At 41.3% G+C, this 13365-nt stretch overlaps 1 protein-coding gene across 1 annotated transcript in view; it reads left to right on the top strand.

Moving 5' to 3' along the window:
* LOC124606307 (CAD protein) overlaps positions 1-13365 on the top strand; it is a 545680-nt gene that overhangs the window by 108992 nt on the left and 423323 nt on the right. Inside the window, exons 2-6 of the mRNA XM_047138292.1 lie at positions 5409-5547; positions 5687-5969; positions 6088-6401; positions 11117-11302; positions 11438-11816. Coding sequence (XP_046994248.1) covers positions 5409-5547; positions 5687-5969; positions 6088-6401; positions 11117-11302; positions 11438-11816 — 1301 coding nt within the window. The remainder of the gene's footprint in view (positions 1-5408; positions 5548-5686; positions 5970-6087; positions 6402-11116; positions 11303-11437; positions 11817-13365) is intronic.

Raw genomic sequence — 13365 nt, 5'->3', positions numbered from 1 at the left:
TCTACACAATTTTAAGATGATAATTGATACACCACCATACCCACAGGGTGGGAGCTTCTAAGTAATTCTATGATTTTTACAGTTTCTTTAGGAGTTATGCATTTTAAATGAAGAGCTTTGTTTGATGTTGTATGCATGTAATTAGTCAGATGTATGACTACTGTGAGAGATTGGTCATTATGGTTCCCAGTTTTTTTTTCAGCTACAGCCCCCAGGGGACTCAAAATTCTTTCATGCCTTCATGTGTGACACACAGGCCCCGAACTATTGCATATAATTTTTTCTTTCCAGGCTGCATTTCCTTCCCCATGCCCTTCCCTCCTCCCTGTCCTCGCTCTCCCCTCCCCTGCATGTTGAAATTTTTTTGCCCTTTTCTTTTCTTTTTCATCCATCCTTTTTGTTGCTTTTGGTCCCCCTTTGGGGTTTGACCTCCACTTCTAAATTTTCTCTCTGGTGTGTGTGCCATCTGGGGAAGAACTCCATCCTTAGTGTTCATGGTGCAGATTCCTCTCCCCTCTTCCTTCCCCACCTTAGTCCTGCTAGGTGACCAGCACATGAAGCCAGTCTACACGGTGAGGCTGTTACGTACCCATCTGGCTAAGCACTTTGACAACACAGAGATTGAACTTCTGATACCTAAGCTCTTGCCTCACAATGTATGCCTAGGAATGGTTACTTGTCATTCCGGAGCATCAGTTTTTCAGGTAATGGCTGCCATGCCAGATGCCCTTGCTGTGGCTGGGTGGTGCTAATGGGGAGAGTCCTGGTAGCACTGGGCGATATCAGGGCAGATGCTTTGCATATGAAATGTATCAAGTTCCAAAAAACTGGCCATTCTTCTATGGCCATCTCTTCAGTTTGGTAATAGGTCATTGAATGCTGCTTCTTATGATCCTGTGGACTACCCTTCCCTGGCTACACCCTGAGAGAAGGGCTAAGCCCACCGGCTTGAGGTGAAACACTATCCCCACTACTTGGTCTATACTAGGTCAGGTAGGGACACATTCACTGCCTTAGAGCCATTATTTTCTGTGGAAAATATTGAAGGCAAGGTTGGTGAAGTAAAGTGGAGCTTATTAGTAAGATGTGGTCAGGATTACTGCTTATAAAAACTTTTTCTGCCGTCCAATCTGCAGGCCTTCGTGCTTGTACTCACCTTGATGACTTCCCGGTGTCCATTACTCCTTAACAGTCTTTGAATATGGATAAGGTAGTCATTTTTCATAGGGACCTCATACTTCAAACTGATGAGAAAATCCTGACCAGTCTGGAATGTTGGGGCATTGATTTTATTTGGTGTGTGCAGGAAGGTGATAAGGACAATGACACTGATACCGGCACCTTTATTCTGGCTGTTGAGGGAGATACCCTCCCAGAGAAGGTCAAGGTTGCAAGGTTGTGTGTTATTGGTACTCCCCCCCACCACCACCACCTCTGAGGTGCTTTCTTTACATGTGTTTCGGGCACATTTCTTACCAATGTATGGTGGACCCTCTATGTGGTACCCACTCCATTAGGGGAGTTACTGTGTTGTGCCACCTGAGTGTATTGTCATGACCATCACTCTCTCTGCTCACCAGATTGCATGGCATATAAGAAGGAAAAGAAGATACAGAAGTATAAGTACCTGGATTGTTAATCTTACACAGAGTCTTGTGAACAATATTATGAGGAGGAAAGTTGCCACTCACCATATAGCAGAGATGCTGAGTCGCAGATAGGCACAACAAAGAACTGAAGCTTTTGACCTTTGGTCTTCATCACCAAACACACACACACACACACACACACACACACACACACACACACACACACACACATATGTTTGCCAAAGACAAAAAGTTTTAATCCCCCCCCTCCCTATCGGCGACTCGGCATCTCCACTATACAGTGACTAGCAACTTACTTTGTCGTAATATTGTTACATTCCATCCTGGATTTTCCATGGTTTGATTTTTGACTGTGTCTTGTTAGAAATATAGCAGACTTCACTCTGTGTCAGTAACTCCTACCTTTTCCTCTGTTACTTGCTTTCCCCCTCCTCCCTCTTCCTTACACCAGACCCATCCTCCTCCCATGCAGTTCCCAAGCCCTCCCCTCAGGGTGCTGCTCCTCATCTCCAGATAAAGTGTCCCTCTCCTTCCGCACCCACTGGTGGTGAGGATTCACTCTCAGGACCCCTCTTCCTTGCCATCTCTCAGGGCAGAGGCCTGCTACCACAACTTGGCCATAGAACTCAGTCTGTACACCCCAAGGTACCTGCTGCCTTTCAGTTCTGGATCTTGAAGTCTGCTCGAGGAGGAGGAGGAGGAGGAGGAGGAGGAGGAGGAGGAGGAGGGGGAGGAGGAATAGTCCCAGGACAAGGCCCCTCCACTGCCCCCAGAGATGTTGACATCATCCATCATCCTCGCAACCTGAACCTGACCTCTTATTTAGGGAAGTCATCCCGTATTTTTTGGTGATGGGTGTTGACACAGTGGTGGTTGGCAATCTCCATCTCCTTCCTGACAGGCCACCTTCACCTGGTGCCCTAACTGACCTCCTTCAGCAACTCTCCCCTCCCTCCCTCCCTCCCTCCCTCCCTCCCTCCCTCCCTCCCTCCCTCCTTGGGGATTTTAGTGCCCATCAACCTTTGTGGAGCAGTGCTTTTTCATCTAATTGGGGGCTCCTCATTGATAAGTTCCTTGCAGACCAACACCTGTGTCTTCTTAATGATGGTTTCCCTACCAATTACAGTGTCACATGTGGCACTTTGTTTGCCTTTGATCTTTTGCCCCCCCCTCCCCTAACTGGTTGTCCTGTATGTCACCTGAAGGTTGAATGTTTTTGTAAACTCAATGTTCTTAGCTTCCTTGCCCACACCTCTTGGAGTGCAGATCATTTGTCCCTTTTTTGCCTTTACTGGGCATTACTCCTGTCTCGTCTTGATTATGGATTTCAAGTTTATGGTTCAGCTGCCCCTTCCACACCGCTCTTCTTTGACCTGCTTCACCATCTTCATCGATCTAGCCACCATTGCCTTTCAAACTAGACCTGTTGACAGTCTTCCAGATGATGCTGGGATCCCTCCCCTTTTGGTTCAGAGGTCCCAGTTCCTATGCCATCACTATCCGCCCTTCCCCTGATCATCCCTCCTATTCTGTTATTTTCAAAGCTTCGGGCTCGAGAGGGTTTAATGGGTGGATTCTGCCTTGCTTCTCTCGACTGTGATTTCCATCTCCCCTCCTTGTCCTCTTCTCCCAACCATCCTCTCCTCTGCCCCCTCCCCCCTCCACTGGTTAGTTGTTTCTCAATCTTGGATTCATATGGATCTCTTTGGGGTCCAAAACCCTACATTGCCCCCATGGCATTCCATTGTTTAACTGAACACTCACAGGAGTTTCAGGATGCTATTGTTTCTTACACTGATGGCTTTAAATCCACAATTATTTGGGATATGCCTTCACGTCCTCTGTTGCCATCAAACACCATCTCTTGCTTGCCAAGTTTGGGGTATTTACTGCAGAATTGATGGCCATCTATGGTGGCCTCTGTTTTATTAAACAGTCCTCCCTGACTCAAGTTTTTTTTGTGTATAGACTCAATGAGTGGCCTTCAGGCTATCACTCACTGTGTTTCCCACTGCCCCTTGGTCTCTGCTATCCATAATCTTCTCGCCAATTTTGGCAATGCTGCTTGTTATGTTGATTTCCTGTGGGTTCCCAGCCACGTAGGTGTCCCGGGTAATTAACTTGCTGATCGTCGGGCTGGGAGAGGAGCCATCTACCCCCCATTCCCCATGATACTGTTGGGTGTGGATTTGTGGCTTCACAGCAAATCCATTTTTCCTTAGTCATGGGCCAACTCTTGGGAGGCTACCCCACTGTCACACAATCAGAGACTCCTACTATGTGGCATTCTTCCCTCCACCTCCCCCTATGGGAATCTTCGTATCAGCCATATTAGATTGGCCCATGGTTTTTTACTCCACAATGAGGCCTCCCCCCCCTTGAATTTCCCTCTGGTATTGGAGTTCTTCAGTTAGCATTGGTGTTTGTTATGGAGGCTTTGGTCCTGCCTCTACATCAGCTTGGTTCTCTTGATCATGATATTGTGTGGGAACTGGGATGAGCCAATGGCATTGCTGCTGCCCTACCGTGCTAAGCATTTCTGGGGCACACTGTTCTCCCCGATTCCCTCCATCCTCTCCTGTTCTTTCCTCTTCCTGCTGCCCTGACATTCCTGTTACCTCTTTGTAATCTTTGGGGCCTACTGCATAACACATCTTCCAACGACATAATAAATTTTATATAACCAGTTACACTGCTATGGGTATTGTTTTACTTGGACTATAGGTCTATTTCAGCTATGTAGCAATCATCAGGTTGTTTGCAAGTCCTCGCTTCCATGCAGTATCATTGATCCTGTTCCTGTCTATTTGTTTACTAACTATATTGTTTTGTTGTTATTTTAGAAGCAATCAGTTGTGTGTTCCAGCCTGTTCCAACACTTCATTCATAAAGGCCAGAAATAAACTTAATATCTAGATGAAATTTCATGACAGCAACTATTTCAGATGATATCGCTGATCATCTGACGTAATTACTGTCATGAAATTTCAGCTGGTTGTTAAGTTTATTTCTGACCATTATTAGTGAAGCATCAGAACATACTGAAACACACAGCTGATTACTACAAAAGTAACACCGTAACAATATAGCCAGTAAATAAATAGACAGCAACAGAATCTATACTATTGCATGGAAGTCAGGACTTGAAAACATAACCTGATGATGGGTGTACAGCTGAAATATGCATATAGTTCAAATAAAAAAATAATATCCACAGCAGCATAACTGGTTATATAAAATTTATTATTTTCCCTCTTTGTTTGCCTATTTTCCTTTCTTCTTGCCTGGGCTGTGCTGTTTGTATTGTTCCTGCCATGCTTTCTGCCACCTTAGGATAGGAGACTGATGACCTTGCTGTTTGCCCTCCCCCTCCCCAATTGACCAACTATCAACTAAAAGTCAAAGTAATACTGAGTTGTTCAGTTTCTGTTGTAACACTCATTTAAGAAGTTAATAAAATTCTGGACATTTCCCTGTCTTTTTTAGTTACTTTAGTAGTAATTAGTTAGTAGCAGTCGTTCCACTTCTGTATTTTAATTTCATCCATAGATAATGGAAGAAAGACCACACCTGTAATTTAACAGTTTAAGAAAACAATTTGGCTCGGCCAAGATAAGTGTGATAGAGCAGAATTATTCTCTTAAGTTACTATCTTTTATGCTTTTAAACAAGAAATTATTATAAAAATTATACACTAATGTATCCTTCCTCCATAAGTGGAAAAATCTAAACTTACTTTGAATTTATTATTTGATGTTATGAAACCTCACTAATAATAGCTTTAAATTGTCTTCTTAGTGTTTCAGACTGGAATGGTTGGATACCAGGAATCCCTTACAGATCCATCATACCATGCGCAAATCCTAGTTCTTACATATCCTTTGATTGGCAACTATGGAGTAACAGATGAGAGTAAAGATGAATTTGATCTTCCCCAGTAAGTGAGAGATAAAACTGTAACGATAGAGATTGCAGTTACTTGTATTTTAGAAATTTTAAATATTTTTATATACCTACAAACATAATGTATCAGTTAAGTTTTCGTGTTACCTGTCCTCACAGTCTCATATCTGCAGGTGGTTTGAGTCGAGACGTATATGGGCAACAGGATTGGTTGTTGGAGAGCTCTGTGAAACTCCCAGCCATTGGCGTCAAGTTAGGACACTATCACAGTGGATGCATGAGCATGGAGTGCCTGGCATTTGTGGCATTGATACAAGAGAATTGACCAAAAAGATTAGAGAAAAAGGATCACTTTTAGGAAAGATTGTGATGGGAGTGCCACCGTCCTCTGTTCCATCGGCTGTGTTGTTTGAGGATCCCAATAAAAGAAACCTTGTGAATGAGGTTTCTATTGAGGTACTATTAACTATTTGTGTGTTACATCATTGTTGTCAGTAAATCAAATGCCTTGTACATGTAGCATACTGTATATGTATTAATAATCTTATTTGGCAGCAGTGTTTGTCTTTTACAGAAAGTAATGACCTTCAGTGCTTCAGCACCAGTGACAATATGTGCTGTGGATTGTGGTTTAAAATACAATCAATTAAGGTGTCTGTTAAAGAGAGGAGTCAGGGTGGATTTAGTTCCATGGAACCATCCACTTGATGTTGAGAAATATGATGGTCTTTTCCTAAGCAATGGACCAGGAGATCCAGAAATGTGCAAAGAAACCATAGAAAACATACAGAAGATAATGAAGCAGGATAAAATAAAGCCAATCTTTGGTATCTGCTTGGGTCACCAGCTGTTATCACTTGCTGCAGGATGCAAAGCATACAAAATGAAGTAAGTTTTAATATTTTTCAATGTCATAAACAAATATTAGTCCAGGGATGTGCATTCTGTTTGAGTGACAGTAGTGTACTTATTGAGAAAATTAAGTTATTAAACAAATATAATGTGAGTTGATCTTGTTTGACTGAATTATGTCTTGCTACTTTCCATAAAGATGACACTTCACTGAACAATTTGCTGAGAGTGACAGATGGTAGACCATTTGTAATGAAACAATAACGTGAAATATTATTTATTGTTAAAAGGCTTCTTTAGTTGTATGAATAATTTTTTCAACTCTACAGAGATGCATATTAATAATAGTGTAGCCAAGAAGGGGAAGAGTATGAGACATTCAGCTGCTACACTCCCCTTCCTCCTCCAAATGTAAGTGAATGAGTGAGTGAGTGAGTGATTTGTTGTTCTAAAGTTCTTCTGTGAAGAAGTGAATAGTACACGTGTATTTAACTATGTTGACTAGTCAGTTAACACATTCTAACACTTCCATGTTTTTTGAGCATTTGTGTTGCAAGATTTATCTTTATAGCGTAGTGATCATCAGAAGAAATGTAGCAACAGTACTTAGACTGCATCTAGTGGCTGCATGGGTAAGTTTTATGTTCACTGTGGTACAGGCATCCATTGATCAAGTACAGATAGGAACAGGCTGCTAAGTATGGATGCAGGGGGATTGGCCACTGTCCAGAAAGAGCTGGAAGCTGTGTTGGCCTCTTTAGATAGGCTTCAGGATGCTGGAATCTCTGGAGCCTAAGTGTCATCTGGTATCCCTGATGTCACAACACCCTCAGATTCTCCCACACCAGCCTGATGAGGTCTGGACAAGCACAGCAGATGGGGTTCTTGGTCATTCAGAGTACCAATGCAAGGTATGTGATGGAGACCACATGCAAAGAACAGGCAAATTGGGAAGAAACGCTAGTACCCACTGTCTCTGATTGCCAAGGTTTCACATCAGGTATGTAGAGGAGACACTGCTGGCAGTGACTAAATGCACTTGTTCACATTGGCACAAATGATGGCTCTGCCTGGGTTCTGAGGCCATCCTTAGTTCATCCAGGCAGCTGGCTGCTTTATTGAAGACGGCTAGCTTCCTTAGTGGAGTGGAGGCAGAGCAGAAGTTTCGCAGCAGCAGCTCCAGAACCAAATACGGTACTCTGGTTTGGAGCCAAGTGGAAGGCTTAAAGTCAGGTTGAATGCTGGTGGTGGAGGTGTGTTTAGAGCTGTAAATAATATGATAACATCTAGTGAGGTTAGAATAGATTACAAATATGAAGGTGGCTCAAACATGATATAGTGCTTCTATAGTCGACCCCCACCCAGCTCATGAGCAGTAGTGGTGGAATATTCGAGCTAGTATTGGGACAAGACTGCACATACACAGTTCATGGTTATGTAATAATAATATTAGGGGGAGATTCCAGCTGAGAAAAACTACAAACTGATTCAAGCTGGCAGCAGTGATAAGGAATCATATGAATTTGTACTAAATACATTATCCAAAACTTACCTTGAACATTAATCAGAGAACAGACTCATAATAGTAACATCAGTTCTGCTGGTTGTCAGCAGGCCTAAACTCGTGGACTCAGTGGTTGTAGAACAGGGGATCTGTGATTGTAAGGCTGTTACAGCATTACTAAATATGCTTGCAAATGGGAATGTAAAGAAATGTAGGAAATTCTTTCCGCTTACTAGGACAACAACGTCACTAAATATGGTTGCAAACAGGAATGAAAAGAAAGGGGAACTTACTTCTGCTTGCTAGGAGCAACAAAACACATTTGGATTACTTCAGTGGTTGACATGGAAAATGCGTTTCCAGAACTGAAAATGTTGAGCATGAATGGGCAAAGTTGAACAATATTGCGCAATATGCCTTAGATAACTATATGCTGTGCATAGCTGTGAATAGTATGAAACACCTGCCCTCATTAAACAGCAGTGTTAGAAAACTGTTCTGAAAGCAAAGAGAGCTTCATTGCTGATTTAACTCGCAAAAGCATCGCAGACAGACAAAATCTGGACAAAGACAAATGAAACACAAGGAGAAACCGTGAGTGAATCATTCAATAATTTTGAAAGTAAGATTCTATCTACCGATCTGACAAATTATTAAAGTTCTCACCTAATGTTGTATCAATAAATGGATCAAAGCCAGCTGTGTGGACACTCAGAGACAGTAATGGCATCCAAGTGGATGCTGAAATACTAAACATCTTACTTCCAAGTTATTTAACTGAGGGTGATCATAATGTAGTTCCTTCTTCAAATCATCACTCTGCCTGTGATATTTGGAAACCAGTAGGTTCCATAGCACACATTGGTACTGTTTATTGACTTTGAGAAGGCATTTGATACAGTTCCACACTGCCAGCTAATGAACAAAATACGACTGTACAGTGTATTAAACTGGATATATGCTGGGGTTGAAGAGTCCCTGGCAAACAGAACACAGCATATCATTCTTAATGGAGAGAAATCTTAAGACCCAAATACTCAAAGACAGTGTTACAGGACCATTAATTTTCATAGTATACTGTTACGTGACAAAATTAGTAATGAAACGTGAGAGCAAAACTTTTTCTAAGTTTGAACAGGTGGCATTACTCAGTCATGCAGATATATCACCAGCTGGGAAGCTTAGACATTTCAACACCATTACTGGGTCAGGAAGACAGCCATCTCAACACTCTTAAGAGACTGTAAGCAACCCAACAGAAAATGGTCACAACAGTGCAGAATGAATCGCCTTCATTACTGCCATAACATAACATGAGCGACACTAGATAGGATGCAACAACGCCAAGCAGGAATTTGACTAAACAGTAAAGACCCTGTAACAAATCTGTAAAGAATATGTAGCAAAACTGAAGACCACTGATGACTATGAAAGAGCAAACTCAATTCACTCATTATAAATGACAACGTAGAGCAGAGCCTCTCCTCAGTGATGTAAACAGTCCATCACCACTAACTTTCGGCACTTGATCAGTTGGATTGATCGCATTCTTGTTGTTTACACTCAATTCTTGGTTATGGTATGGTAAAATAATTTGAGAGAGGTTGTTCTAGTGCTGGTTTTGCTCTTGCTGGCCTGAGAGATGATCAGCATTCAGAAGCCGTGCTTGAGAATCCATCAGTACTGATATTAGCACAGCAGTCAACCCTTAAGGATAATCAGAGGGTCTACAGACACAACTCCATGGGTCTGGAGGCCTACCATACTGTTGTGCCAGGTTAATTGTTCAGTGCAACTACATTGCATACGACATTGCACTCCATTTGAGAGGACAACACGAGCAGTAATCTGGGAGGGATTGAGTATTCCGCAAAATGGTGTAGGCACTGATATCTCCATGCCAAGCTACTGACCACCGCATGCCTAGCTTGCTAGCGGGCATCAGAACCATTGCATCAGGGTGTCGTAAGCCTCCACTAAAAGCTGATGTAGTGTCTTTGGCAGCCATGAGTCCACTACTGAATTCAGTGGTTCCTACTCTGCATTACATAGGCACCAGCCACCGTGGGAGAAGCAGCAATGATATGTATTCTCCATAATAAATGGAGAAACTTTGAATGTTACTTTATTGCATCTAATGACACTTCACAGGTCCTCAGTCTGCAATGTGATGGATTAGTAGGGGTTTCCAGCTCGACAGAGGGCAGCCCCTACAACACTGTATAGAAATGACATAGTGAATGTCAGAAGTTGCATGAAGCTTTCGGTGGATGATGCTGTTATATCCATGGAATTTGCAATGCTAGAAAATTGTGGCAAAATGCAGGAAGACATGCAGAGGATCAATACTTAGTGCGGGGATTGGCAGTTAACCCTCATTGTAATCAGATGTTTCATTTTGCACATAAATAGTCAATCACAGAAACATCACTGGCTGCAATCACAAACATAAACTAGTTTAGAGTATGCATATAGAGTGATTGCAAGTGGAACAACTATGTAAATCTAATCACAGGTAAGACAGATGTTGCACTGAGTTTCATTGGAAGAACCTCGGAAAGTGTAATTGATCTACAAAAAGAGGTAACTTAAAAAAATATCATAAGAGCAGTAGCTAAGTATTGCTTGTGTGGGATCCATACCAGGACTGGTAGAGGAAATAGACAACACTGAAAGAAGAGCAGTGCATTTATGTAGTAAATGTGAAAGTGTCACAGAGATCCTCAGCCAATCGCAGTATCAGACACTGCAAGAGAGGCACACTGCATCACAGTGTGATTTATTTACTCTTAAAATTCCAAGGGGATACATTCCTAGAACAGTCAATCAGTATATTACTCCCTCTTCCAGTTATCTTGCAAAAGGCAACGAAGACAGAATTACAGAGATTTGTGCTCTCATTTAGGTTTATCAACAATCATCCTTCCTGTGGACCATTCAAGACTGTGATAGAGAAGGGAGAAAGTGACAGTAGTAGACGATTATACGAAGTACCCTCTGCCCTACACCATAATGTGCCGTGGGGAGTGGAGACATAAGTATGACCTGAATAAAGGTTACATAGACTATAGTTTGAAGAAGTGCAAAAATCAGTGTTGTGAAAATTGTTGTTTCAAAGAATCAAGGAATTTGTATGCTATGTCACTGTTTGAGAATAGTGTTTCATTGTAATTTTTCAATTTGCAAAAAGTTACATGTAGACAAGCATTCTGTAAATTGTCACTGTAAAAAAAAATTCCATTTTCAGGTATGGAAACAGGGGACACAACCAGCCTTGTACACATCATGGAACAGGTTTATGCTTTATGACTTCACAGAATCATGGATTTGCAATAAATGTGGAAAATCTTGCGGAGGGATGGCTTCCACTGTTCACAAATACAAATGATAATACAAATGAAGGTCTAATTCATGAATCACTCCCATTCTTTAGGTATGCAACAAAAACACTGGATAACATTTTAAAAAATGCTGCCACAAATTAATAATTTTTATCTTACATCCTTTCAGCACATGACAATATTTTCCAGATCAAAACATTGTTTTATCAAATGTTGCATATTTTCAGTGTACAATTCCACCCTGAGCACAGCCCAGGACCACAAGATTTGGAGTGCCTTTTTGATGCTTTTCTAGAAGCGGTGAAGATTTGTAAAGATGGTGGTGCACCAGATTTAAAAGGCATTCTGTCTCAGCAACTAAGGCGTCATATTACAACTGCACCATCTGTATTGCACCCTAGAAAAGTGCTTATTCTTGGATCAGGTGGTTTGTCTATTGGACAAGCCGGTGAATTTGATTATTCAGGCTCACAGGCAATAAAAGCACTCAAAGAAGAAGGCATACAGACTGTGCTAATAAATCCTAACATTGCTACAGTGCAGACATCAAAAGGTCTGGCAGATAAGGTTTACTTCTTACCATTAACACCAGAATATGTGGAACAGGTAAGATACATTTCTATATGTGATGTTTGTTACTGTAAATGACAAAAAATTGTGATAGACAAGAATTATTTGTTTAGTATGTGTGAATAGCTGTAACTGAAATGATAAAGCCATCTTGTGTGAGAATAAACTTTAGGAAAGGAGATCAGAAATGGGATTCATCAGTGAGCTCTATTTTCAGAGTCATGTGAGACATGAAGTTCAAGTTAGGAATTCTGTAATGAAATGGATGAAGAGAGAAATATAAAGAGTTTAGATCATTTTACTGTGATGACAAGTAGTCGAAATTTAAAGGTAATGTAAGGTAACTGTATGAAATAAGCAATGAAACTAAGTGAAACAATGTAAGAGGTGAGGAAATGGTGCATATGATACTGACAACAGTATAGTGGCCTTGCAGAATAAGCCCGACTGTAGTAGAAATGTTAAATAATTGTAAAGTGGGTGGAAATGTTGATCAAGCACCCAGGAAAAAGTTAACGTTAACAGTCACTTGAAATATGAGTCTGATAATCAGTATGACATAATTATACTCTCTCTCTCTCTCTCTCTCTCTCTCTCTCTCTCTCTCTCTCTCAAAATTTGGTCATCACTAACTAGTCTATTCAAAGCTTGATTGTATATTCAGATTTTAATACAGTAAGGCAATGATTATTGGAAACTAAGCTGTGTCTGTGTTGTTCAGTGACAAACATTCTAGAATTAGTGGGTGGCGGGACCTCACATATGTAGTCTGACTTTTGTGCTACATAGTGACTCTTTACCATGGGGAATTGGAACACAGTAGTAGGGGAAGGAATACAAGGAAGACTTAATGAGATGGAAGAGACACTAATTGAGGTCTGCAATAAATTTAAGCTAGTAATAGCGAATACTCTGTCCAAAAACCACAAGAGGAAGTGGTATGTTTGCAAAAGGCCTGGAGATGTGGTAAGACTCCAGCTAGGATGCCTCATGGTCATTCAGAAATTTCTGAATTTGATACTGGATTGTAAGATATACCCAGGAGCAGATACAGACTCGGATCACAATTTAGCAATTACAAAAAGTACGCTGAAAGTCAAAAGCCTCATCCAGGAGAATCAGTGTGCAAAGAAATGGTATACTGAATGCTGAAGTATGATGAAATGCCTTATAAGTTCTCTGAGGCTCTAAGTACTGTGATAATGGAAACCACAATAGGCATTTCAGTTGAAGAGGAGTGGACATCTCTTTGAAAGGGCAATCACAAAAGTTGGACAGACATAGGTACAAGTCAGGAAAGTGAGAAGAAACCTTGGCTAACACAAGAAATACTTAAATTGATCGATGAGACGTATCTAAAAATATGATAAAGGTAGTACAGGAATGCAGTAGGGAATGAAATGAGGGTTGGAACTTTAATAGTGGCAATTATTTATTTACAGCTCATACAAAATAGATACCTGTTTCAAAGTTTTATTGACCTTCAAAGTAGTCACCAGCATTGTGTATAACCAGCTGCCAGCGATGTGGAAGTCTTAGGGTACTCTTACCAGTGCCAGTTGTGTTGACAGTTCGAGTGGCACGG

Source organism: Schistocerca americana, chromosome 1 (assembly GCF_021461395.2).
Source record: "Schistocerca americana isolate TAMUIC-IGC-003095 chromosome 1, iqSchAmer2.1, whole genome shotgun sequence".
NCBI classification, from domain to species: Eukaryota; Metazoa; Arthropoda; class Insecta; order Orthoptera; family Acrididae; genus Schistocerca; species Schistocerca americana.
Note: the sequence above shows the minus strand (reverse complement) of the source record. Positions and strands in the feature narration are given on the sequence as shown.